Consider the following 27,020-nt stretch of genomic DNA (forward strand, 5'->3'; position numbering starts at 1 on the left):
AGCAGCACAGCCAAGCTGGAAGTCATGGGGCACAAGGCAGATGCAGAAGCTGCAGTTAGTTCGGAATGTAGCAGCATTGCTGTGAGAGGCCTTGTCAGGATAGAACACCTGCACTGGTAGCCGATTTGCAACCAGGCCAGGTTCAAGGTGTTGCTGTTCGGATATAAAGCCCTTTACAACTTAGGACCAGTTTACTTATGAGATCCCCTTACCCCCAAATGTGCCCACTCAACCGCTTTGATCAGTGGCACAACTACGGGCGCCACGTAATACTCATCCCACATTTGAAAGATCGGTCGTTTATTGCGGCAGCACCTACACTTTGGAACTCCCTGCCTATTGATATCAGACAGGCACCTTCGTGGTTTAAACCTCTCGTTTGAATCGGAACCAGCGAGGGTGGTGAACGTCCTGTGTGAATGTCTGGAGATGGAGGATAGAGGACAGTTAATGGATTGAGGTTGAATCCTGACAGGACAGAACTGTTTTAGGGAGACAAGGAGCGGCCAGGTGTGGAGGACTCCCTGGTCCTGAACAGGGTAACTGTTGCCCCTGAAGGACCCAGGTGCGCAGCCTGGGAGTCATTTTGGACTCACAGCTGTTCATGAAGGTGCAGGTCAATTCTGTGTCCAGGGCAGCCATCTACCAGCTCCATCTGGTACGCAGGCTGAGACCCTACCTGCCTGCAGACTGTCTCACCAGTGGTGCATGCTCTGGTTATCTCCCGCTTGGACTACTGCAATGCGCTCTACGTGGGGCTACCTTTGAAGGTGACTCGGAAACTACAACTAATCCAGAATGCCTCAATAGGTCAAAAACCATTTGCCAACTGGAAGTCTCACATGGAGGTGCCTCTTCCAACTTTTCCATGGAAATGTCAGTAGTGCAGATATGAGCAATGTTGCAAATGCTGTTGTACGGAAGGGGACAGGTGCGTGCTGGAGATGAGAAAATGGGATCAAGCACAACAGGAAGGTAAATGGATTTTATCTTGCTGGCATTCCCCGCAGGGCTGCTACTGTACCTGGAGAGAAGCTGCAAAAACCCTGAAACATTCCAGCTGCTTCAATTAGAACCAGTCACTGATTTTACATTGAAAACCTCACCCCCAGGTACAAATACCTTCCTGCTGTGAATGGGAGATATTGGAAATCAGCCTCTAAAACAGAGTGGGTGACAAAGTAGACTGCTCAATTGAATTTATCCAAAGCCTATTTGGAAGCTTCAAGGAAGCATGTGGTGTATGGAGACCAGTTTAAAAGTCAGAAAGTTTTGCTGTGTAGGCCAGGGGTTCTCAAAAGTGGGTGGCAGCGCTCCCTGGGGGGCAGAGGGATGACCTAGGGGGCTCGAAGAGGAAAGCAGGGGGCAGGGGGGCGCTGGAGGTGCCAGTGACTCTTGGATTTTAAAAAAGCTGCCATCACTGGATCAAGTCCGTCCATTTGGCTGAATTCAACTAAATAGTTTTAACTGAATTTTGAATAAATGTGCAATCCGTTGTTACTGCAGGGGGCACTGGGGATGAGTTTATGGAAGCAAAGGAGCAGCTGCCCAAAGTTTGGAAACCACAGATGTAAGCAGTATGATTTCCCCCCCATTTCATTTGTATGAAGGGTCAAGCGCATAGCTTATTTGTGCATTTATCAAAGAAAGTAGTGCCAGCAGCCGCGTTCCCCAGCCAAGCAGGGGATTGTGGTACAACAGAGGGAGGTCCTACTGGGAGATCCTGTTATTTGCCAGATGCAGGAGCGCCAGCTGTCATCTCCTGTTCTTGTCCTGCACTGGGGGCTCTGGGGCAGGTCTGTAAAAGTGACTAAACAGGAGAGGGCCGGGGGGAGAGATTCCCATAAGCCAGGGAGGCAAGGCAAGCAAGATGCCAGGAAGCAGGAGGAGGGCGTTAAGATGCTAGCATGGCCTTGATGGAGCCTCACAAGCCAGGCCTTGTGGTCCATATTCCATCAGTAGACCTGCTGATCCTGCCCATCGAGGGTCAAGTCCCAAGAGTTACACCAGCAAAAGGAGGAAGGGGAAATGACCCACCAGCTGCAAGGCAGAGAGAACCAAGAGGTCAGTACACTGTAGTGGTTAGTCTTGGCCTGGGGCCTGAGAGGACAGGGTTCAAGGATCTGCTCAGCCATGAAGCTTGCTGGGTGACCTTGAGCCAGGCAGCCTGCCAGGCTAACCTACTCCACAGGGTTGTTGTGAGGATAAAATGGGGAGGAAGAGAACTCTGCAGTGCCACTTTGAGGAAAGGTGGGCGATCTCCCCGCAAAGCCCAGATTTGGCTGGCTCTGTGGACTGGATTCAGCTTCTGGAATGAAGGGGGCTCCATGGCTGAAGTACAACCAGGTCTTGCCATCACTAAGGGGAGTGCTTGGCTTGGAGAAGACACGGCAAAGCACCACCCTAAGAGCAAGCTGCTGGCTGTGGCTGAGGGGGGGGGCTGGAGGGCGCAAGGTTGGGGAAAGGCTGCTTCAACTGGATCGTGGGAAGAAGCTGCACTCTTCCGAAGCACGGCTGGGCAGTGAGAGGCGGAGAGATGCCCTGGCCAAAAGGGGCAGCCAAGAGGGGTTCCACACTCCCAGCTAGGAGGGAGGCCTTCTGCTGTTGCAGGAAATACTCTGAAACATACAAAACCCACACATCACATTTGTCATTATGAACAGAAATAGACCAGCTAGAAATATTTCAGTTTATTTAACTTGTTAAGTAGAATATGAATTTTTAGCTAGTAGTACCAGAGAGTGGACTGTTTTGTTTTTTAACTGCTTGGTGCTTAATGAACACAGCTTTTACAAAGGATCTCAAAGAGACTCATACAGGAGGGCCAGGCCCAGGAAGCAAATAAAAAAAGCGCACGTTTTTAAACAAAGGTTATACAAAAAGGATTTCGACGCAGACTCCGCATTCCCTTTTCTCTCTCTCTTGATAACGTCAGAAAGTGCAGCTCTGAGAAGGTAGCCAGCCATTTTCTATTTACAACACTAATCAATAACACCATTACGCAAGGAACAAAAAACTGCACTGTTTTTTTGTTTTGTCCCCTCAAGTCACCCAGTTATTTTGCCTTTGCTTCAACAGCCACTCAGCTGGGAGAGGTTAACAAGCACGGGAAGAAACAGACTGCTCAACACAGGAGAGAAAGCGAGAGAGAGAAGGAGAAAGGACAGTTACTACGCAGGTGACACCAGAGCAAGGCAAGAGTTCCAAACACTTTCGTGTGTGTGTGTGTGTGTGTGTGTGTGGTTTTAATTAAAATTAAAATCAGCATCACCAGCTGATTTAATTAGTAGAGGAAGTTTCCTAAAAACAAGGGCAAAAAAGTTCACCCTCAAGCCAACCTCTGGAGCACCCATGGGGTGGGGGGAGAGGAGGCGGAGGAGGGGGCCGCAGGAGAGACTGTGCTGCAAGAGCCCCCTCCCGCGGTGGGTTTGCAGGCAGGCTTGGCGGTGGGAAGAAGGCAGTCCCAGTAAGGCACCCCGCTCAGCACGTGCCTCTAGAGAAACCAGCTCTTGTCCTGACTCCGGCTCTGTCCGAAGCAAAGGCCACCCCTCCTCTCCGCGCTTTCCAGGCGGCTGCCCTGTCGCAGCAGAGCCGGAGCGAGAGGCAAGGCAGCAAACTGGAAAAGCAAGTCCTGGCCCCAAGGGCCCCCCCAAGAGCAGAGCGTGTGCCCGTTTGCTCGTGCCACAGGAAAAGGGAAAAGACGAGGTGCTGCGTTTGCTCGCAGCCGTTCTTCCGCACCCGTTGAAAGAAGTTACAATTGCCCAGGGTTGTAAACAAGGGATGTTTTTTATTGTGAAGAACTCAAAACACAGAAGGAGAGCATTCTAGGGGTGTGACCATTCGACTCACCTGCCCTCTTTCCCCCACCCCCACCCCCACCCGTCTTAAATATGTACTAGGCTACCGAGTCACCTGCCTGGAGCAGCAGCAAAGAGAACCAATTCTGTGTCAAGGGCTGTAGATTTGTGAACCGCCTGGCACAGTCATACATAAAGGTCAACAACAGCCACATCATCATCATCATCCTCCATAGAAAACTAGTGCATGCAATTAATTCTTCCATTATTACCATAAACCCCAATAACTACGCAGGAGGGAGGGAGGGAGGGGGGGAATAGTAGCGGGCCTGACGTTTGCTAGACAAAGGTTAGTAGATAGTTCACGTTTTACCTCCGAAAGCTAGAATCCGTGATCAGTGCTTCGAATTAAATTTGGCAAACGTACTGTATTGCCACCTCTTAACACATCACACCATAAAATAAAAAAATAAAATAAAACCGGCATGCAAGCGAGAGAGAGAGAGAGAAAGAGAGGGAGGAAATAAGGAGGAAATTGCTAGAGAGAAAGAAAATGGCAGCAGGAACTGGTCAGCATTTAAAGCCCCCCCCCCCTTCCCCTCCCCAGGGAAGGAGGCACCAAGCAGACTGGAATCTCTTGCTCTAACCCCCCTTGCCCTCAATTCACTACATCGATCACAGTAAAGTCATCACAGGAGAGTTTGATAGTTTAAATGTGGCGTAGTCAAGTGTGGGTGGCAACTCTCCCGTCCTGCTTCCATCAGAGCAGGAAGAGGGGAAGAAGAAGAAGAAAAAGGGGAGGGGGGGAACCAAAGTTCCTTTCCACATAAGGCACAGGACAAAATAATAAAACCCCATTTACATACTCAAGGCGAATGGATTTTTTTTTTTGCCAATGCAAACATGGTGACTTAAGCACAGTATTCATTAACAAAACCCCTCTGCTGTACAAAACAAACAGTTGATGCTAAGTTTTATTCTTGTACAATTTGCAGACTGGAGCTGAAATGATTTGCTCTAAGTTTTAATGTTAAGATTGGGCTATAATACAACCAGGATGTGACGCCAAGTTGAGCTGGTACATTAAAAGAAAAGAGTCAGACATGATTTTAATACAGTTTCCAGAAAATTATCGTCAGCGAGTTCTCCCGAAACAGAAGAACAAAGGAAGAGTGGAGCCATGTTAAGATGAGGAACAAAAAAAAAAACAAAAAAAAAATTTTTTTATAAGGTTAAAAATGGGCAAAGTGGTTTATTCCACAGCAAGAGGAGGAGGAGGAGGAGGAGGAAGAAGAAGATGGCGCTTGGCGAGGAGGGGAGCACGTTCAGCAGCACTTGCTCTTCCATCCCGTCACGCCACCTCCACTGCTGATATCTACATTTTCACTGTTGGGCTCTTTTACAGGGGTCTGCAACAAAGCAGCAAGACAGGGGTTAAGTCAACATTGCAATGCTCCTTCAGTCAGTGAACATCAACACCACCGTGACTGGGGTTCAAATGCAGGGCTTCCCAAACTTGGGTCTCCAGCTATTTTTGGACTACAACTTCCAGGGATGATGGGAAGTGTAGTCCAAAAGCCGCAGGGGGACCCCAAATTTAGGGAAACCCTGAAGGAAAGTACTTAATGGGCAAAGAGCTTGTTTCTCAGGGGATGCTGGGCCTGGCAGAGCAGAAGGTCCCAGGTGCAGCCAGCAGCATCTCCAGCTAAGCCTATCACGGGCCACACCTGAAACCCTGGAGAGCCACTGCTGCCAGTCAGGGCAGACAGTACTGATCGCAATGGACCAGTAGCCTAACTTGAAATAAAGCAGTTCTTCCTTGCTTTCCTGCACCAACATCCATGGTATTTAGCCACACACTGATTTCTATAGCAACCGTGCAGGCTATTATACTTGGGGAAAGGAATAATAGAATTGGAAGGGACTCTGAGGAGCATCTAGTCCTCCCCCTGCAATGCAGGAATATGCAGCTGTCCCTTACGGAGACTGAACTTGCAATCTTGGCACTCTCAGCACCACATTTTAATCCAATGAGCTATCCAGGCTCAGGAGGCCGATATTGCATCTACAGGCAAAAGTCGGGGGGGGGGAGGGAAGGAGAAGCACCCACTGGGGGCCCATTTGTGCTCCTGAGCCTCAATGGCTCTCAGTCCAGTTCCCATTGTCCTGTTCAGCTCCTGCCCCACCTTCCCCCGAGCAACCAAGCCCGCAGTTACCTTTCGAAGAATGTCTTCTGCTAACGTGAGGAATGCCTTCTCAATGTTAATATTTGCTTTTGCGCTAGTTTCAAAAAACCTAATACCGTGCTCCCTTGCGATCTAGGGGAAAAAGGGAAAACAAACAGACAAACCTGTGAGGATGGCAAATGCTGCATATCAGAAATGGCCGGCTGCCTCTGCCTGCGGCCCAAACACACCTCACAGCAGCGAGAGGAGATCCTTCAACCTCAGCAACAGAAAATGACAAGGCAGTATAGAAATGTTCCCAAAGAAGTTTGCATGCAAGAACATCAAACATTTGATATATGTGGCGTGTCTGCTAGATGCTCAAGTGAGCGCAGTGGGGTGAGCAGAGGCCTTTTCCAGCTTGGGTTATTTTGCTTGCTAAAATTGAGAAAGACACAAAACTAATCCAGCAAAGGAGCCGATATTGAACCACCATGAGGATGTGCAGAGAGGACATTCAGGGGGCCCCTGTGAGAACAGGATGCTCAACTAGATGAGGCTCTCGCCTGATCCAGCCGGCTCTTCTTATAAGACTGGGCTAGCTTACTTAAGGTGACAAAAGAGAGGTTCCGCAGGCAACTCATAACCACTTAGGGTAACCCTGAGCTCCCTCCGGAAGCCGGGGATACTCTGCTTTGAAGGGGTGGGGAAGAGGAGACAGACAGGAACATTCACAAAACTTTTCAAAGACTGGCCTATGTGTTTGGGCAGAACGAAAGGACAACTCAGCGTAACAAATGTTAACAGGTTTTGAAACGTGAGTTAAGACAGCGGCCTGGGCCTGTGGGAATCTGTGTCAAATGCAGATTAGCCACAGACCTCCAACCTGAAGGCAGACCACCTGGTGACAGGTGCCCACAGGTGACTCCAAGCCCAGGGGTCTCCCCACCTGCAGAGTCCAGCAGAGCTGCCACTCACCTGTTCGCCTTTTGCTTTGGGCACCACCCTCTTGTCATCCATGTCGCACTTGTTACCTAGCAGCATCCTCTCCACATCTTCGTTGGCATGCTAGAGGGCGGAACCAGAGAAGAGCACAGTAAGTTCTTCCTCACTGCATGGCTCCTACTCCCTCCAGAAAGCAAGGCTGAGTGGCCTGTCACATAGAACAGCATCTGGGAGAACCATGCAATCATAAATGGTGGATTGTTGTGCGATTCGGCTTCCGTATTAGATTACTGCAGTGCGCTCTACGTGGGGCTGCCCTTGAAGACGGATCAGAAACTTCAACAGGTCCAAAGTGCAGTGGTCAGAGTACTGGCTGGGGTCGCCTTTAGAACTCATAGCCTGTTCTAAAACAGCTTGCCCAATTCAAGGTGCTACCATTAGTGTCCAAAGCCCCCAAATACTGACACCCCAAATATCTGGGAGACTGCATCCATTCCCATAGACCCTCTTGGGTGTTAAGGTTAAGCAGTTACCTAACCCTCAGAAGCTGGGGGTTTGGTGGCTTGGCAAAGTGTCTTCTTGGTGGCACCTCTGGCACCTTCCCAGGGGAGCTTTTGGTGAATGCTGAAGATGCACCTCTACCCCCTGACCCTTGACCCCTGAGGTGTGTTTCTGGGACCCACCCTTCTCCTGTGAACATAATCTGTTTCAAACGGTTAACACAGAATAATAGAACTGCAGAGCTGCAGTCCAACCCCCTGCAATGCAGCAATAATGGAGAGTGGGCAATACATTTATAATTATGAATAGTAATAAGAATAAATGTATTATTTAAGAAGGCCAATGTCTTGAAAATAGGGAGAGAAAAAACTATTTTACGTCAATTTGCTCCATTTAGTGCTTTGTCTCTAAAATAATTTCCCTGCTACCTTTTTGAGGACAGTCTACTCAAGGTGGTTCACTTTATCAAAACAGCATTAAAAAAGAGTTTATTTGTTACAATGCTAGTCCATTTCCACGACCCCCTCTGCCCCACCTCCCAAGTTCATGCAGGGAGGCAAGTATGGCTCTGATGTGCCCAGTTATCCAATGAAGGGGAAGGAGGCCTCCAGGTGCCAACTCCCAGCTCTGAATGGGAGGAAGCTTCCAGAGAGCGGGGCCAAGTGAAGGCACCTAAGCATCAGCCACTAGGTCCAAATCGTGCCTCACTGGACTGATTTTGTGTATCAGGTAACAAGCCAGCCCTGCCTGGGCTGCAGTAGATTTGAGGGAGAGCTACATGGTACTTCAAAGGAGGGTTAGACAATTTCATGGAGGAGGTGGCTATCGGAGGCTACTAGGCAGGAGGGCCCTGCTCCACTTCCAGCAGGCTTTCCTTGTGTTCTTAACATAAGCACTTTCTGTTGAGGCAAACCTACCCTGCCCTGCTCTCCCCCAAGGGGGACTTTTTGCCACACACACACACACACACACACACAGCTCCCGAAATGGGCAGCATTAAGGTCCCCACCCCCCACAACTCACCTCATCTATGTTTCTGAGCCATTTGCTGATGTTTTCAAAGCTTTTGGCATTGGTGATGTCATACACTAGCATGATTCCCATGGCACCTCGGTAGTAGGAGGTGGTGATGGTGTGAAACCGTTCCTGTCCTGCTGTGTCCCTGTGGAGAGAAGCAGAGAAACTTCTAGCACTGCAGAAGTACAAGACAGAAGTACTGTTCGTGGGGGACAGGAGGCGGGCAGGTGTGGAGGATTCCCTGGTTCTGAACGGGGTAACTGTGCCCCTGAAGGACCAGGTGCGCAGCCTGGGAGTCATTTTGGACTCAAAAGTTGTCCATGGAGATGCAGGTCAATTCTGTGTCCAGGGCTGCTGTTTATCAGCTCCATCTGGTACGCAGGCTGAGACCCTACCTGCACGCGGACTGCCTAGGCAGAGTGGTACATGCTCTAGTTATCTCCCGCTTGGACTACTGCAGTGCGCTCTACGTGGGGCTACCCTTGAAGGTGACTCGGAAACTACAACTAATTCAGAATGCGGCAGCTAGACTGGTGACTGGGAGCGGCCGCCGAGACCACATAACACCGGTCTTGAAAGATCTACATTGGCTCCCAGTACGTTTCCGAGCACAATTCAAAGTGTTGGTGCTGACCTTTAAAGCCCTAAATGGCCTCAGTCCAGTATACCTGAAGGAGCGTCTCCACCTCCATCATTCTGCCCGGACACTGAGGTCCAGCACCGAGGGCCTTCTGGCGGTTCCCTCGTTGTGAGATGCCAAGTTGCAGTGAACTAGGCAGAGGGCCTTCTCGGTGGTGGCGCCTGCCCTGTGGAACGCCCTCCCAACAGATGTCAAAGAGGAAAACAACTACCAGACTTTTAGAAGACATCTGAAGGCAGCCCTGTTCAGGGAGGCTTTTAATGTTTAATAGATTATTGTGTTTTAATTTTCTGTTGGAAGCCGCCCAGAGTGGCTGGGGAAACCCAGCCAGATGGGCGGGGTATAAATATTATTATTATTATTATTATTATTATTATTATTATTATTATGCAGCAGCCAAACTTCAAGGGGGAAGCACAGAAATGCGGCCGCAAAGGGCCTTCAGCACTCAATGCTCTACTGCCCTCGAAGACACCTGGTGGCTCCCCTTTGGAGAAGCAATATTGGTTTCATGATACCGGTTTCATGATTTTTGACCTGGCAATGTACCACAAATCATGGTGTGTGTACACGCGCTATGCAAAAATCACAATGTGGGGGAAACTGTGAAACCGGCCCATGCCTCCACATAGCTCCATCCTTTATTTCAGGCACTGTTCATATATCAGTATATTGCAATGTTTAGCTGGTGATATATTGTGAGAATGAAAACCAGCTCTAGCCCTCATTACCATTTGAGCCCCCACAAGATACTTCCCCCCCCACCCTCTGCCCAATAGATGCCTTCACCAGACAGCATGACAATAAAGCCCCCCCCCCCCTCACCACGGCAGAATCTCATCGCCCATAGGAAACCTAGCAAGCACAGCCATGGGAATTCCTAACGGCAGGTCAGCTGTGCCCACCTGTGCCGGCTCTCCCAGAGCAACCCAAGGCATTTTTAGGCCAGGCGTGGAGGAAGAACAGAGTGCAAGCAAGCTGCACCAAATGCTTGTCTGTTTAGGTCAAAGGGAGACTTTGGGGCTGCAGAAGAACTGCCTGCAAATGCCTGAGTTGCAAGATCTCTCTCTCCCTGCTGTGGCTGATCTCTTCTCATTGCCTTGTCTTCCTCAATTTAGTCACAGGGCACACACTGAATGTTATTTATGTTGCATACTGTCTAGCTAATCAACCCTTTTCACTGTAGCTATGAGAGTCACAGAGCACTTCTTGACATTGCCAGATAGAGTAAGAAAAGCATCTCACCCTCCCTTTTCGCATCATCATTACCCCCCCCCCCAAATTCTGAAGTGCCACTTTACCATATCTGCAGTTTGATCTTCTTTCCTTGCAATTCAACTGTTTTGATCTTGAAATCTATCCCTAAAAAATTAAAAGAAACAACAGAAGTCATGTCACGCCCAGAAAAAAGCTATACTGAAAAGTGCAATTATGGCAAATCCATCATAAAGACCCCCCCCCCAAACTATGGGAAATCTTGACACCTTGCTTCTATACCTGCCACAAATCACCAGTCCATACAACCTGCAAATAATCTTACATTTTAGCCAATCTCCTGGCCATTCCTGTTAACATGGCATTTGGTGCTTCAGGCTACAAAGCCATTTGACTAGTGCCTATAGTTTATTCCAACTTGAGTTGTCTTTTTGCAGATTGAGTGAAATTGAGACTGAAATTGAGTTGTCTTTTTGCAGATTCCTCCAAGTCCTTAAGCTGTGCATAAGTGCAGTTCAATAACAGCTATAGCACACAGCAACTTCCAGGTTAAAGAGTAGGTCAAGTCTCTTCACCCAGGCTTTTCATAAGGCACATGAGGAGGTGTGGTCTGTATTTTTTATTTTTATTGTTTGCTGTGCTGTCATACAGACAGTTAAGGTGCTCTGTTGCGAATGTTAGTTTATGCGACCTGACAGTTACATATGCGTTTTTGATTTATTATGGGACCCACCCTGGGGCCGGGAGAAAAATTTAATACAGGACATAAAGGCAGAGTCTCTCTCTGTGAATACTTCTGTAACACGTGAGTTTCTGAGCATGTGAAAACAGGGCCACAGGCAGCCCAGGTAACACGAGGGTCCAGAGCTAAGGCCTATGCACACGGCCTCTCTTGAACTGTAGCCCTTTTGAGGTAGCAAAATGCTCTTCTTTTTAGAGTGTTTGGGGTTCTGATTCATGGCTGACTTTTCCTAATTTTTTGATTATGCTGACTTTCTTCTGTATCATTTGCTGAGAGTTAATCTGAAAGTTTTCACAGTTTCTGCTTCGGTTATTATGCTCATTATAGGTGGGTGTGTTTAATTTATTGGAAGCTGCTTTGCAGGTTCAGAACAAAAGGTTGGAAAGGGGAAGTGGAAACAAAAAGTTTGTCCTATTTTAGTATTTTCAATTTGAGGTCAATCTCATTCATCCTGGTCCTCTGCCTCTTCAGGATTATCTTAAAGTTTCATCAACGTGAATTTTTTAAAATGATAAATAAAGGAAGTCATCAATTTCTCATGCAATTCATATTTGCATTTAAGCACAGATGCATTTAAGCACTGACAATCTCTCTGCTGTCCAAATACTGTAGACTCACAAAGCACCCACAAAAATATTTGCGCATATGCTGTTTGAGAACTTCTATAAAAGGGTAGTTTAATAATGATAACAGTCAATAATTATATGTGTTCAAAAGGAATGTATATGTTCCGCTCACAAGGGTGCAGGATGCAGCGGCTACATCATAGTCAGGTACCAGGATTAAGGGCCTGGCATTCATCATTCAACATGTAGCATCATGAGAAACGAACCTAAATCAGGAGCACTATTGTTATCAGCTTCAGCTCTCCCACAGTACCCTTCCTACAATCCAGAATTACAGCCAACACAAGATTTTGCAAAAGCTTCCTGTTAGAAAAATGCCCACATTGGTCTCAAACCAAAACCTGAACCTTCTCAGAATCTGAGTGCAATACGAGCAAATGTCAAAGCTACATGCATATGAGCATAGCGGTTACTGGGAATAGATAAAATATTGTGAAATCTTAATGAGCTGTAACATGATCTTGGAGCAGCAGCAGTAGTTAACACCAAGTGGCAGCGTAAAGGCGAACAAACTTTCAAACTATGGAAAACAAGCCCAGGGCCTTCTCGATATGGGAAGTCCAGCATGTGAAGATACCTTTTACATATGGGGAGAAAGTGTAAGCTCCCCCAAGTGGCTTACAAAGATCAGATAAGACAGTCCCTGCCTTCAGCCTTGCAACCTAAAGGGCATGATGGCAAAAGAACAGGGGGTTGGGAAGGCTGGAGGAAAAGGGCAGCTCGGGCCCTGTGTCTACAGAGTCCTTGCAATAACCAGAGCAGAGTTCAAGGAGAGGAGGAGGAGGAGGAGTGGAAAGTTGTTGAGCTTCCCATCTTTCCTCTGCTACAACTTGATGAAGCAGCTGCTGTTGCAGCCAAGCAACTGCTGGTGGAAGGAGGAACCAGGGGTGGGTTTTTCTCCTTTCTTGGAGCAAGATGGGAGTTCCTCCACCTCTACTGCAAGCAACAAACTGAACACTGGAAGTGAAACAGCATCACTGGGACGGAGGTTGGATGGCCACCTGTCATGGATGCTTGAGTTGAGATTCCTGGATTGTAGGGGGTTGGACTAGAGGACCCTCTGGGTCCCTTCCAACTAAGATTCTATGAGCTACACTATGGAAATCCCAAGCTAGCAGTCACAAGCTGAACTGCCATTCCAATACGCTCACTCACGCCTCCCCCCCCCCGCTCCAAACCAAGACCAACTTTGTCTCAAGTGTCAATCAAACTTACAGGGTTTCAGAAAATATATGAATCACTGCAGGACGTTCAGGAGCAGCTTATGCAAAATATGAGGGATTCTGCACTGTGGTGAGGAGAGCAGGAAGTGCTCACGCGCACACCATGTGTGCCAATGAGGCAGCCAGGCTAGGAAGTAAGGATGCCTCGCAACATGAGTGCTGATCCTTGTGCACAAGAGGGGGGCACCAGGAGACCTGAGGCTTACAGCACAACAAAGACAAATATTCAGAGCCTGCTGACGGCCTGCCTGAGAGGTGGTAGAGAAGGCAGGAAGGAAACTAAAGGAAGGGGTGCAGTTCCCTGAAAGGGACCCTCTGGCTGCTGGAACCCTGAACAGGAGCGACACCCCTTAGTTGCCAGTAATCTCTGTAGAACAACAACAACTTATTGCTCTTCCTCAAAGCACACCTATAGAATAAAGGACGCCTATAAGTTCCTTCCAGTTCCAGCCTAAATGAATGTCTCCAAGGCCTCGAGCACCACCTCACGTGAACCTCGTTTCTCTTTTGGTTTCTACAAACACAGCAGCAACGGTGCCACAACCGACCTTCACTAGTTTTGCTAGCAAACACAGAGGTGAATTTTTTTTTGTGCTGGGGAGTACCCATTAGGGTGGGTCATAAAAAACATTTTTTGGAAAATGTTTCCTCCCTTGATATTATATCAGGCGTATGGTATAAACATAGTCAAATTTCAAATTTGGGACAAATTGGTTAATATTTAGACCCTGCTCCTATAGATTGAAATTTTGCCTCACTACGAGTGATGAAAACATAGGAATTTGACTCATTCTCAGTATGTTAAATTGTGAACTAATAAACATAAATTTTAGATTTTATGTAGAGAAATAATAGTTGCATACTATTATTTTCTGCAATATTTATTTATTTAAGATAAAACATGTTGATAATTTACATGAAAAACCAATGGTTTTGAACAAATGATATGGAACAATTAAGCAAACGGTGTACTAAACAAGTAAACATAAACAATAAACAATAAAACACCACTCATATTATGTGTTGCGTCAAAACATCACATTATAGCGAGGGAAGTTATTGAGTGATCCAACATCAGTGATACTCAGAATAGACCCCAACAAAATCAATGTATTTGGGAAGTTAAACTTGTTGATTTCAACAGGTCTACTACAAGTACAGCATGAGTTAATCGGAGTCATCCAATGTGTATTTAGTTGCATATGCCACACCTAGCATATCTGTTCTGAACCGCACCCAAGCCCAGAAGGCTGGCTGAACCCTACTGAAAACCAATGGCTGGGAATCGCCAGTGGGCAGTGCTTGCTGGTGTGCTCTTGGGGGTTTCCCAGAAGAGGCACCTGGCTGGCCACTGTGAGAACAGGATGCTGGACTAGATGGGGCACTGGCCTGATCCAAGATCCTAGCAGAAAGAGCAGGGCCACTATGCATTCACAAGAAAGATATAGCAGAGAGATTTGCAGGGCTGGATGCAAGGCAACAAGGGATTCCAGTGCTGTCCAACTGACCCAATAGCTATTGTTTCTCCTGCCCGATGAAATGTGGAAACTAAAATATACTTACAACACCAGTAGCATGAAAGCTGGCAAGTATTTAGCAGACCTAAAACTCTTCTCCCACCTTCAGTTTCTCAAGCATGGTTCAAGAGGGAACTGGCTGTTCCTACCAATAGTTTTAATTCCCTCTTCTGCCTCTGACTCTCAGGACTGCAAAGAAGGCCAGATGGCAGCCCTGATCCAAGCATTCTGGCCTGGGGGGGGGGGGAGGAGCAGAACCGGTCAGCTCTAACCTAAGAGAGAGACGCAGATCAGCTCCACTGAGATGCCATCTTCAGAACTGTTCCATGGCACCACTGAAACAGCACAAATTATAGCACTGCTCTGGGGCAATGCACAAGTTTATTTGAACATTGCAAACCACGCCTAACAGATGCAAGGACGTCTTCTCAGGAAGGCATTTACTCATTCTTTACTCTGAACAGAACAGAATCGTTCTCGTGTTTGGACATACAGCCAATGTTCTGTGCAGTTGCTCCAAACTATGTTGAAGAGGCAGTTTAGGCCAAGTGTGGCAGGAGACAGAATGTGTCCTGCCATGAGACCACTGGCTACGTTCGGGCTCAGCATTTCAGTTCTCCTAACGGGACTTGTACTCTTGCTGACCATTAGGTCCAGTCGTGACCGACTCTGGGGTTGCGCGCTCATCTCACATTATTGGCCGAGGGAGCCAGCGTATAGCTTCCAGGTCATGTGGCCAGCATGACAAAGCCGCTTCTAGCAAACCAGAGCAGCACATGGAAACGCCGTTTACCTTCCCGCCAGAGCGGTACCTATTTATCTACTTGTATTTTGACGTGCTTTCGAACTGCTAGGTTGGCAGGAGCTGGGACGGAGCAACGGAAGCTCACCCCGTCACAGGGATTCGAACCGCCGACCTTCTGATTGGCAAGCCCTAGGCTCAGTGGTTTAACCACAGCGCCACCTGGGTCCCACCCTCATATAGGTGTCAGCAAAACAAAAATATGTGCTATTAAAAAGGAAGTATTCTGAAAAATGAATCATAGACAAAGCATGGCCTTCCACACCAAGGTCAAAAATTACTAACCTAAGGCAGGGGTGGCTGACCCAAAGCCTGGATCCAACTCCTTTCTCCAGGGCCCACAGTCATTTGGGATTTTAAAAAGTATCCAAATAATTTAAAACCCTTTGACAACTTTTGATCTGGCTAATTTAAAAGGGGCAATTTACACACTCATGTACAAAAGCTGGATGAGTGGGGAAGCTGGTCTAGCTTTATTCTACCCACTTCAGTGAATAATGGGGCGGCGGGGGGGGGGGGGGAAGGATCAAGGAAATAAAATTGGAATTGTAGAGTTGGAAGGGACTCCTAGGGTCATCTAGTCCACCCATAATCACAACATTCCAGAAACAAGCTCTAAAAAACAAAACCTCAACATGAATCCAAACACACTGCGAGCCACACAGAATATTCACAGCTGAAACAATGCCCCGCTTATAATTCACTTCAGGTCTAACATAGTAAACAGCACCCATCTAGAATAACTGCAACAAGATTTGCCTCAAGGAGAAGCTGCCTCAATGCCCGATTCAGATGACACCCAACTTGAAGAACTGATTCAAACTGGAATTCTCCCATCTATGTCCGTTTACAGAATATGCCAAGAGGAAGATACTTCCCCACGTCGTCCCAGAAGAATCATAGAGTTGGAAGAGACCACAAGGGCCATCCAGTCCAACCCCCTGCCAAGCAGGAAACACCATCAAAGCATTCTTGACAGATGGCTGTCAAGCCTCTGCTTGAAGACCTCCAGAGAAGGAGACTCCACCACACTCCTTGGCAGCAAATTCCACTGCCGAACAGCTCTTACTGTCAGGAAGTTCTTCCTAATGCTTATGTGGAATCTTCTTTCTTGTAGTTTGAACTCCATAACAGAACCCTCAACGTTAGCGAGTCAATCCAAATGGAGGATAAACAATTTGCTCCCAAGGAGTGTGGTGGAGTCTCCTTCTTTGGAGATCTTTAAGCAGAGGCTTGACGGGCATATGTCAGGAATGCTTTGATGGTGTTTCCATCGGCAGGGGGTTGGACTGGATGGCCCTTGTGGTCTCTTCCAACTCTATGATTCTATGATTCTAAATCAGAAATTTTTGATATAACTGTAAAAACTACTCTGAAAATTGTATGAACGTCAACAATGGGAAAGATGTACACCACTTTTTTAAAATATGGAAATAAATCAAGATTATGGCACAGCGGGATTAAACACCACACTCTAGAAGAAACAACACCTAGTTCTTCACAAGTGATGCATTACTTACTGAACTCATTATCCAAAGGGTGAGGTTACCTCTGGCAGAGGTAGTTTTCAAGATCGCAGTTACGGTACTTCCCCAATATCTGTGAGTAGAGCTTCCATCTTCAGGAGCAGTTTGTCTCCAGCACCTGATAACCAGAGGCAAGCAGGAGGCCACTGTCTCCCCCTCCTCAGGGTCTCTTTCTTAGGTGACCACTGCTGGGAACAGACTGCTGGACGAGAGGGCCCTTAGATTTTATCCGCAAAGACATTTCTCACATTTTTTATGCTCAAACAACTGAGGCATTTGGTAGTCCCGAACAGCCCATCAAGTTCTTCCTGAAACTTTGCAGATCCTCAGCACCTCACTGTTCTACTGTGGCAAATGCAGACACACACACACACACACCCCACTTCTAGGCATTCTACTCGCGCACAACTGCATATATGGGCAGGAAATAAATAAATAAAATCCTAACAGGAAATGGGAGGAGAGAGTTGGAGAGCCTTCGTGGCTCACAAAGAGACCCTCCCAGGAACCTGGAGATCAGGGACACATAGGCATTTAGAGGCTTTTAAGAGGGTGCTCTCCACTTTGTGTGATTTCACTTAAGCATGCAGGGGCCAGAATGTAACCCCCCCCCCCACATAAGCAGGTGATGCCTCGATAAACTTTTTTATCGTGACCTACTGCTGCAATATACCACTTTTTGCAGAGGTCTTAACAAAAAGCACAGTTGCAACGAGCCGTTCCAGAAAGGGAGAAGCTTTGCACAGGGCCCAAGGACACCACTCACAGACAACTGTGCATCAGTTCCCATGGTCAAGAGAGGGAGGGCCCGAGAACATCCAAGCAAAGCAAAAGGCGCCAAGGTCACCGGAGCGTGAAGAGCTAGAAAAGTTAACAGTTTGCCACAAAAACTGCAATGCTATCACAGCTTGAACACACTTGGCATTGGTCTCAGCAGCAGCCGATGAAGTAGCACCCTTGCCAACATCTAACTTTGCAAGTAAATGGATAGGGATCTCGTAAAAATCACTATTAATTCAGATTATGAAAACTGGAAAACAGACTCCTTCCTCTCCCAACACAGTCACTAAAGGCTTGTTCTATGCCTCTAGCAACAATTCAGCTTCGATATTTACACTGGGGACAAAGAGTCCACCCAACTCTCCCAGGTATGACCAATCAATCGGTAGAGCATGATGAGACTCTTAAATCTCAGGGCCATGGGTTGGAGCCCCACGTTGGGCAAAAGATTCCTGCATTGTGGGGGGGGGGGGTTGGACTAGATCAGTGTTTCCCAAACTTGGGTCTCCAGCTGTTTTTGGACTACCACTTCCATCATCCCTAGCTAGCAGGACTAGTGGTCAGGGATCATGGAAACTGTAGCCCATAATGAGCCAGAGATCCAAGTTTGGGAAACGCTGGGCTAAATGACCCTCAACTCTACTATTCTATGATCTGGGATCTACAAAACTCAGTATTGTCTATGTTGACTCGCAGTGGCTCTCCAGGGCTTCAGGCAGGGGTCTCTCCCAGGCCTACCTGGAGCAGCCAGGGATTGTACCCGAGACCTTTTACATGCAAGGCATGTGCCCTTCCACTAAGCCCTGGTCGTTCCTATAAAACAGAATAAACCTTGGTGGGGGGTTTCGGGTGCGAGGATGACCAGAGGTTTACTGCAATGGCTTGGCTGTGACTCTCACTACTCTGGTGGGTTGTTTTCTCAATGGTTAGTTTCCATCAAAACCGTACAACTCTTCCCCCCTTAAATACTAAGAGATCTGGAAAGGGAAACCAAGGACTTGGTCATGTTTTCTATATTGCCACATCAATGTTCAAGTTTGCAGTGAACGGTAAAATGCTCAAACATATCAAGGTAACTTCTAAATAGTATCTGACAGTCAAATATAGCAACACAAATCTTATTTAGATTTATGCTGTGACTTTCTTCATGACAAGAACTTTCAGTTGTTTTATATTTATAATTTTTATGCCACTTAATAAAAAATATTCAAGGGGCTCTATTGATGAACCCAAAAACCAAATTTAAATGCTGGTTTATTCTGCATTCTAGCAGAGGATGAGAAATCCTGCAATTTGTCATCCAGAGAATAATTTAACATACCCCCAAAACTCAGAATACACCATATAGCCCATTAAATTTAACAAGAGGGTTTAATCAGATCTTATAAGATAAGTAAATGCAAGCACTGAAATGCAAGTTTCACTGTGGCCTCTTCAACAATTCTACCTTTTGTATTCCCATTCTTCCACTCCAAAAGAGCTAACAGCAATTTCTTGGTTTTCACAGTCTCTTTCAACATTTCACAAAATGTATGCTGCAAAGGCCTATCATTCTTTGAGCCATTTTGATGGTTGGTCCCGAAATTTCCTTTCAAGACACCAAAGGGAACTCAACTGTCCATGCCTGTAAGGATTTGAGATGGAAGAGAAGGCAGCTGGTATTTATTGACGGTTAAAAAGATGAATTCACTGTAAAAAACAAAATAGTGTACAATACTTCAAGGGGTCACTGCCTGCCTGATATAAAGTGTGATTTATACATTTTTAAAGGAATCACAATCTCTGAATATCATCATTCCTTTTCCTGTAAATGAGCAGCTATTTTGGGAGGCCAGAGAAAAGTGTCAAGAGTTGTTTTGAACAGAATGAATAGAGGACAAGGGCAGGTTTGAACAAACCTTTTGGTACTTTGGCAAGGAGTTTGAACCACTCTGGTGTCACCAGGACCATTTCCCACTTACTGGCTGCTGTAGCAGATCTGGTGCCTTGCTGAGCTTCACATCTAACCAGGGAGTAGCAGGGAGTGCAAAGGAAAATGGAACAGTGAGAAGGGTGTTCGTGGCAAATTCTGTGTCCTCTACCTCCTACCACACACAGAATTGCTGGAGCTGGCAGCAATTCGGGACCAGGATGAAACAGAGCTGCACCCATCCAAGACGGAGGGCAGTAGCAAGGATGCCTGCGATCACACATTTCCCAATCTGACCTTATTGGGGCTTTTTTTTCAGCCAGAGTGCAGTTCTGGCTCCTCTCTGACGGGTGCCATGGTGGGCCGTCATCTCCCCTTGCCCATTTCTTGCCTTTATGCCCAAAATGGACATTTCAAGTAAAAACGGAAGCTGGCAAGTGTGTGTGGGTGTACACTTTTCCTTAAGCTTTCCAGCCAGGTCTCTACTATTGCACACATGCGTGTTTGTGCCAGGCCCTAGCCATCCGTCTGAATCTAAGGAGGCGGGGGCGCATTCATTTGACCTGCACAAGAACTAGGGACGACCCCCCAAATCAGCTAAGGAGACAGATTGCCATAGTTTTTAGCACCTCTGCAGGCAGTGAACGCAGTTGCTGTCAAACTGGCATCTGTTCAGGGCTACCCCGAGTCACCTAGCGATTTACTACATCAACATCATCGTAAGTTCAAGCACCTACCTATTTTTCTTGGAAAAAACCACTGGCCCTTACAGAACAAAGTGTCATATGAGCAAGAAAACCAAGAGAGGAAAAATAAGAATACCGACAGATGTTGAGCTGCAGCTGTTGAGACTTTGGTCTGATTCAGACCAAACTCCTGAAAGATCAGGGTATGAGTCGCAAAAAGTCCCAGGTTGTGCAATCCCACTTCCCACTCTTCCTCCTTTGCATACAAGGAAAGTGAAAGCACCCACCAAGCAGTGCCAACTCTTAAGGACTGCGGTTTGCTCCAACCAATCCAAGTTAGCTCAAACAAACCAGGATAATAAACCACATTAGGCTTAGGAAACTGTCTGAACTGGCCCACTGAGCCGGGAAGTGCACATTCAGATTTGAGCATTTTGGAGACATCCATCCTTGACCATACAGGATGCCCAAAGTTGAAAAAAAGACTACAGCGTCTTTCTTAAGTTTAAGACCTTAAACGTATCACATCCAACCACACAGTACAGTGGTGCCTCGCTAGACGAATTTAATTCGTTCCACAGGTCTTTTCTTATAACGAAAAATTCGTCTAGCGAATCCCATAGGAATGCATTGAATTTTTTTTTGCCCATAGGAACGCATTAATTGAATTTCAATGCATTCCTATGGGAAACCGCGATTCGCTAGACGAATTTTTCGTAAAACGCATTCATCTAGCGAGGCAACCACCGCTAGAAAAAACCTTTCGTTAAGCGGAAATTTCGTTAAGCAGGGCATTCGTTAAGCGAGGCACCACTGTATCTTTAATTTAGTAGCACAAACTCCCACAGATATTCAGTTTGCCTGCTGGTTAACTCTGAGCACTGCTGCTGTTGAAAGAACTGCTCTTTCCAGCCAGGTGCTCTGGACATTAAGGATATGGATATGGCTCCTTCTTGGCTGCACAGCTATCCTATTTCATCACATTCTCTCTTGGGACGATTTTTATACACACAGGCAGACTCTCTCAAAATTGCTGGTGAGAGAGAGAGAGAGAGAGAAAGAGAGAGAGGCAGAGATACAGCTCCATATCATGTGCACCTACAAAGCCAGCAGGATACCAGCAAGGAGTAGTAATGCGCAGAAGCCCCACGTAGTTCAGCCAACGCAGGAGATCTGTGTCACAGGCCAGCTGAAATAATTTTTGAATGGCAAGCTAGTAGTCAAGTGACAGATCTGGTGTGTTTTACCAGCTGCCAACAAGGAGCACTTGCACCATGTTAAGCAAATAGGAACTTAATATCTACCCCTAAACGTTCCAGGACCATGTGCATGTCCCATGGCAAATGAACCCCAGAAGTGCTCCACGAAAGCATCACCTGCACTTTTAAACAGGCACCTGCCAATCAAATTAAACCCATGACAGTTGGAGCAGACTGGGAAGAGAGGATTCTTAGGAGCTCTCTCCAACATTGGTAAACCAAATGCTGCAATCAACACACAAATACATAAGCACTACTCAGAGCATTATTCAGCATGTAGTGCAATAGAGCTTTCTTGGATAACTTTAAATGTCACATCTTGCCTTTGAAGACAAATGCTCTGCTCTATTCAGGGAGGTTATGATGACTTGGGGATTTTCACACTGGAGGCTATTTATAGTATTCCTAGCTAGGGTACTGAAGTCATCTGCCCTCCCCTCAGCAATTTACTTTTCAAATAGAAGCTGGACCACAACTAAAAATAACAAAGTGTCCTAAATTATTGGCAAGCTAAAAGGTGTGCCACGACACTGCCAAAAGCACCATGCCCTTATTTTTGAAGATCCAACGTTGCCCAGAAGTAGAAATGCATCTTATTCATTGTGCAAGATCAATAAACTAGAAAGCGTAGGAACTCAGCCATTGCTGAATAGGGTAAGCCTGTTCTGAATTTTGCTCAACCTGGGAATGAACAAATCTGTCAAGACTTGTTTAAGAGCCATCACACAAAGCCTGAAGGAACCAAAGTATGGGGTGGTGGAGGAAAGTGTCCTGGATTTACCTACTGGCAGGCAGACAGTGGCAAGCTGCACAAACTTTTAGCTGAGTAATGTTTGATAATCCAGCCGTGTACCTTGCAGAAAAGTTGCCACTGTATGTATGACTGCTACAGAGATAGTGTTCTTCTAAAGGTAAAGGGACCCCTGACCATTAGGTCTAGTCGTGACCGACTCTGGGGTTGCGCGCTCATCTTGCATTATTGGCCGAGGGAGCCGGCGTACAGCTTCCAGGTCATGTGGCCAGCATGACAAAGCCGCTTCTGGCAAACCAGAGCAGCACATGGAAACGCCGTTTACCTGCCCGCTGTAGTGGTCCCTATTTATCTACTTGCACTTTGATGTGCTTTTGAACTGCTAGGTTGGCAGGAGCTGGGACCGAGCAACGGGAGCTCATCCCGTCACAGGGATTCGAACCGCCGACCTTCTGATCAGCAAGCCCTAGGCTCAGTGGTTTAACCCACAGCGCCACCCGCATACCCTAGTGTTCTTCTACTAGGCTTAGAAATAAGCAGCTTCACTGCAGGCTTCAGTGTTTGAATAGCATACCTCTAATGTTTGTCAGATTGATGGTCCCATCTCTATGAAAGAAATCCAGATTGACTCATGCACACACGAAGCCATCTGTAGCCCCCCAAACAGGGGTGGGGACCTTTGTAAACCAACTTCCATGCTTCAGAATCTCCTTTGGGTGACTTTTTGACACAGGCAACCTTGCAAATGACTATTTATAAGCCTGAGCTGACACAAAGTTACTAGAAAGACTGAACATTAAAAAAATATGGTTCAATTTTAGAACAGTGAAGCCAGATGCCTGCAGAGCAACCGCCAGCTTTAAACAGGACCTAAATTAAGCCCACAGAGCAAGAAAAAAATGCCAACTACTGTACATCTCAGGGCTCTTTTCAATACCAGTTCTGCCAGGGCTTGAATCCCCACGCTGCCATGTTACTGGGCAACCTTGGGACAGTCCCTGCCACTCAGCCTAACCTACCTCTCAATGCTGTTGTGAAGATAAAATTGGGAGGAGAACTATGTCTGCCACCTGGAACCCCTTGGAGTAAGGTGGGATATAAATGTAATTAAATAAAATAATAAAATTATATTTTTAAATTGCAAATGTAAAATAAGCGTTAACATGTTTATCCTAATCAAGGCGCAACAACCTGCAGCTCCCTGTTTGGGCAATCCCATGTTTACATCTGTACGGTGTGTGAAACAGCTCTAAGATGTCTGACCTTCAGAACTCGGATAAAATATCCCCCCACCACAGGCAAGTGTTTACGGAGTAATCAAATCTTCATAACACACAGGCAACCTGATAAGAGACATCAAATATTAACTATCATGCAAATTGAGTATAACCCTGTGCAACTCTGATCAATTAAATCTTAGAGAGGGAGAAACCTCCTCAAGGTAAGTGATTCACAAATGATTGTCTTCTACCTTTCCCTGCAGTTTAGTAGTGAAATACATTTAAACCTGGAGTTATGAGTGGACAAGGTCACATAGAATAGTAGCACAAATCCCATCTTTCCAGTTTATGTCAGGAGAAGAACTGAAGTGTGTAACTGTGCTCAGCAAGTACTTGAACTACTGCGCAAAGCCTTATAATCAGAGCTTAATTAATCTACCCTAAACAGCAACTAAGGGTCTTACAATTTGTAGACTGAAGTGTATCAACGTTTGTCTCCAGGATCCATCCAGGAAGCAGAAGGAAGAGAGACAGCAAGCAACAGAAACATCCTGGGGGGCAGCCGCTATTTGTGCTTGGCCTCTTCAAATATAGGCTTTTAAAAGGGTGTTGAAATCCTCTCTTCACTCCTGCCTTTCCTTGAGACTGTTAAAGGCTTGTGAAATTCAGAGCAGGTTTTTCATAATAACTGTACACCTATCTGAAGCATCTATGCATGTTTCTTATGTACATTGCGCTTTGGGAGAGTTTGGCCATAAAAAGCAGATTAATACTTTGACTAGAAGACAGACAGATTGCCACCTACTGTATTGTAAAATTGACTGCTGTGTTTTAATATAAAAGGTTTTGTGCAGTTTGTATGACAAGCAGTGTATGAAAATATTAAACAAGGATCACAGAGCTGTAACTAGCAGAGACCTGGGAGTGTATTGCTGTGAGGCACTGCTGCCCTGTCCAGGAACTACCATGAAACCTCTGCTTGTAACTTGAGATCTTGGGGGAAATGAGTTCGCATAATAAGGGAAGCAAAGCATGTGAAACTGTTGATCTTCAGAGATTGCAAAAGAATTAAATTGAACCAATGTCAGAATAATGTGCAGCAAAAATATCCTATCCACAGGAAAAAAATTGCAAGCATCTTCATGAGAGGCTGGGCGAAAGAGAAACAAACAGGTTTATATTCTATTAGGGCTCCTGGGACTTCATTTCCTGAATCAGAATTGCCAACATTATTGACAGTGATTTAGAAATCACCTTCTAAATCACCATCTCAAGGCCACATATAAAACAGTTAAAAATACAAAAACAACAAATCCGCTTCAAACAAGACTAAAACCCTAACAAGGGCAGATAATGTATTGGGTCTTGAGTCCAGCCCATTAAGGATTTCAAAGCACACAGGGTGCAATGAGATTGAGTGTTTGTGGGGAAGGGGGGGAGGCTCAGTTAATTTCACTGTACACAGGTTGTACACTGATAATAAAGGTATTATTATTATTATTATTATTATTATTATTCCAAAAGCATGCCCTTAGGGATTCCAATATAATATGGCTTCCTCTCCTCCAACGCACAAACTTCCTCAAGCCTGGTGAATTCTAAAAAAACAGGTGGGGGCATCTGTATAATTTATATAGGCCAGTGTTAAGACTTCCTGTACTGTACTAAGTTTTCCATCTACGCTGCATATAGACAACCTGGGTATAGCTCAAAGCAGACAGTAGGATTAATGTTGGCTCAAGCCACACCTATCTACTATAGCAATGTTAAGACATCAAACAAAGCAAAATGCAGGCAGCAGTTGTCTCCAAGATAATGCTTCTTTGGTCTCTGGTAAGTCCTCCACGCCCATTCCCAGCCTGACAGTCTCCATCGCCTTAAGAGTACAGCAAACTCAGCACTGGAAAAATCCTAAAATATTTCTCACATTTCTACTACTCTGTGCTGAAATCAACACCTTCTCTTTGAAAGGTCTTCTAGAATTTCACCCCTCTGAAGATAAGAAATTGACAGTCCGTATTCATAGTCAGCTATTCCTCCATCTGAGGCACAATAGCTGGAAGCAGACACAGATAATAGCATAAAATGTGATACTCCATGAGCAAAGAGTAGCCTTAACACTAGGGGGTGTGGTATGAGTAAGAGCCCTCAGACGATGCTGAGGTCACTCCAAGAAGTCAGCCTGGTGTTTTGGAAGATGTAGCGTTGGATGGGCAGGTGCCAACTGAGAGTGAAGGGAGCAAAACAGCGCAGGGCTGCAAAGGAGTCAAAGGCTGCTGTGCAGTGCAGGTCAAAGCATTAGGGGCATTCCTCCAGCACCTCCCATTCAGAAAACAAAGCTGGACCAATATAATCCCGCTGTGCAGCCAGAGTGACAGGCGGGGCTGCTATGACCAGAGCATGGCAAAGCAGACACACTATATGAAGACTACAAGGGCCAAGCGGGGGGAGGAGTAGATACAGCACAAGGAACAAAAGATGACGCTGGGAGGCTGACAGATATGGAGCAGGATGGGGAGGGTGGTCCTGCAGGCATGGTGGAAAGAGGAACAAGGTGGGGAGGTGAGAGGGGGAGAGCCCACCTTTCCAGGATGGAGGGTGGTGGGTGGGTGGGAGGGATGCATGGTGACGGAGACACAGGGGTGGGGGTGGCGGAAGAGAAGGGGAGTCATCCGGGGGAGCCACGAAGCGGGATCAGGCCAGTCCCAGCATCCTGCTCCCCCCAGGCAGATGCCCCCAGCAACTGTGCCGGTGGCCGAGGGTCGCCCCTCCGGCGGGGAGTCCAGCGGGGGAGGAGGCCGCGGGAAGGGGCCATGACCCCGGAAGAAGCAGCGGCGGCGGCGGCGGGGAGGGGACTCCCCCTTTCCACCCTCCCCTCCCCCTCCTCACCGATGGTGGAGATGAAGGTGGTGTTGAAGGCGTCGTCGGAGAAGCGGAAGAGCACGCAGGTCTTGCCCACGCCCGAGTCGCCGATCAGCAGCAGCTTGAAGAGCAGGTCGTAGGTTTTCTTCGCCATGGGGGCCCCCCCGCCGCGCCACGCGCCCCTCCCTCGCCAGGCTCCGCCTCCACAGGCCTCCCTCCCCGCCCGGCACGGACCCCCCTCACGGGCACCGCCGCCGCCGCCCTCGCTCTCTCTCTCGGTCTCTCTCCCTCAGGGCCCCGGCAGCGCAGGACGGCGCTCGGGAGGCACAAAATGGCTGCTCAGGCGGCGGCCGGGATGGGCGAGCCTGGGCGGAGCGGGCGGAGGCGGCGGCGCAAGGGCCCTCCTGCTCGGGGACTGCAGCCTCTCCTCCTCCTCAAGGGGCGGCGGCGGCGGTGGCAGCGCCCGGCTTCATACCCTCCCTCAGAAACGCCCGCGCGCACGCTCCGGAGGCGGCGGAGGAGAAGAGGAGCAGGCCGCACGCACGCACGGGCCGACTGACTGACTGACGGGCGGGAGGGAGGGCGGGCGGACTGGGCGGAGGCGCCGTGTGCGCACGCGCGGGCCGGGCGGGAGCGCGCACGCCGCCGGGCCCCTCCTTGCCTTTCTTTGGCACCCTCTCTCGCCAAGGCGCCGGAGGGGGCGGGGCTGCGCGTTGACGTCGACGCCGCCGCAGGCTGTCGGAGGGCAAGGCCGGCGTGCGCTTTCTCGCTGTCTCGCCTCACCCGCCGGAGCTCCTCGGACGCATGCGCGGAGACCGACCCCCCCCCTCGGCTCGC

The 27,020-nt window shown here is 47.5% G+C and overlaps 1 protein-coding gene across 1 annotated transcript; it reads right to left on the bottom strand.

Annotated features, from left to right (window-relative positions):
- Positions 1-2,675: 2,675 nt before the first annotated feature.
- On the bottom strand, positions 2,676-26,773 carry RAB10 (RAB10, member RAS oncogene family). Its single transcript, XM_035110745.3, has 6 exons — positions 26,211-26,773; positions 10,367-10,427; positions 8,432-8,570; positions 6,941-7,030; positions 6,014-6,115; positions 2,676-5,206 (listed from the first exon to the last, which is right to left on the bottom strand). The coding sequence occupies exons 1-6, from the start codon at positions 26,335-26,337 to the stop codon at positions 5,123-5,125; spliced, it is 603 nt and encodes a 200-aa protein (XP_034966636.1). The 5' UTR covers positions 26,338-26,773; the 3' UTR covers positions 2,676-5,122.
- Between the last annotated feature and the right edge of the window lie 247 nt (positions 26,774-27,020).

Source organism: Zootoca vivipara, chromosome 3 (assembly GCF_965207765.1).
Source record: "Zootoca vivipara chromosome 3, rZooViv2.hap1.1, whole genome shotgun sequence".
Lineage (NCBI taxonomy): Eukaryota > Metazoa > Chordata > Lepidosauria > Squamata > Lacertidae > Zootoca > Zootoca vivipara.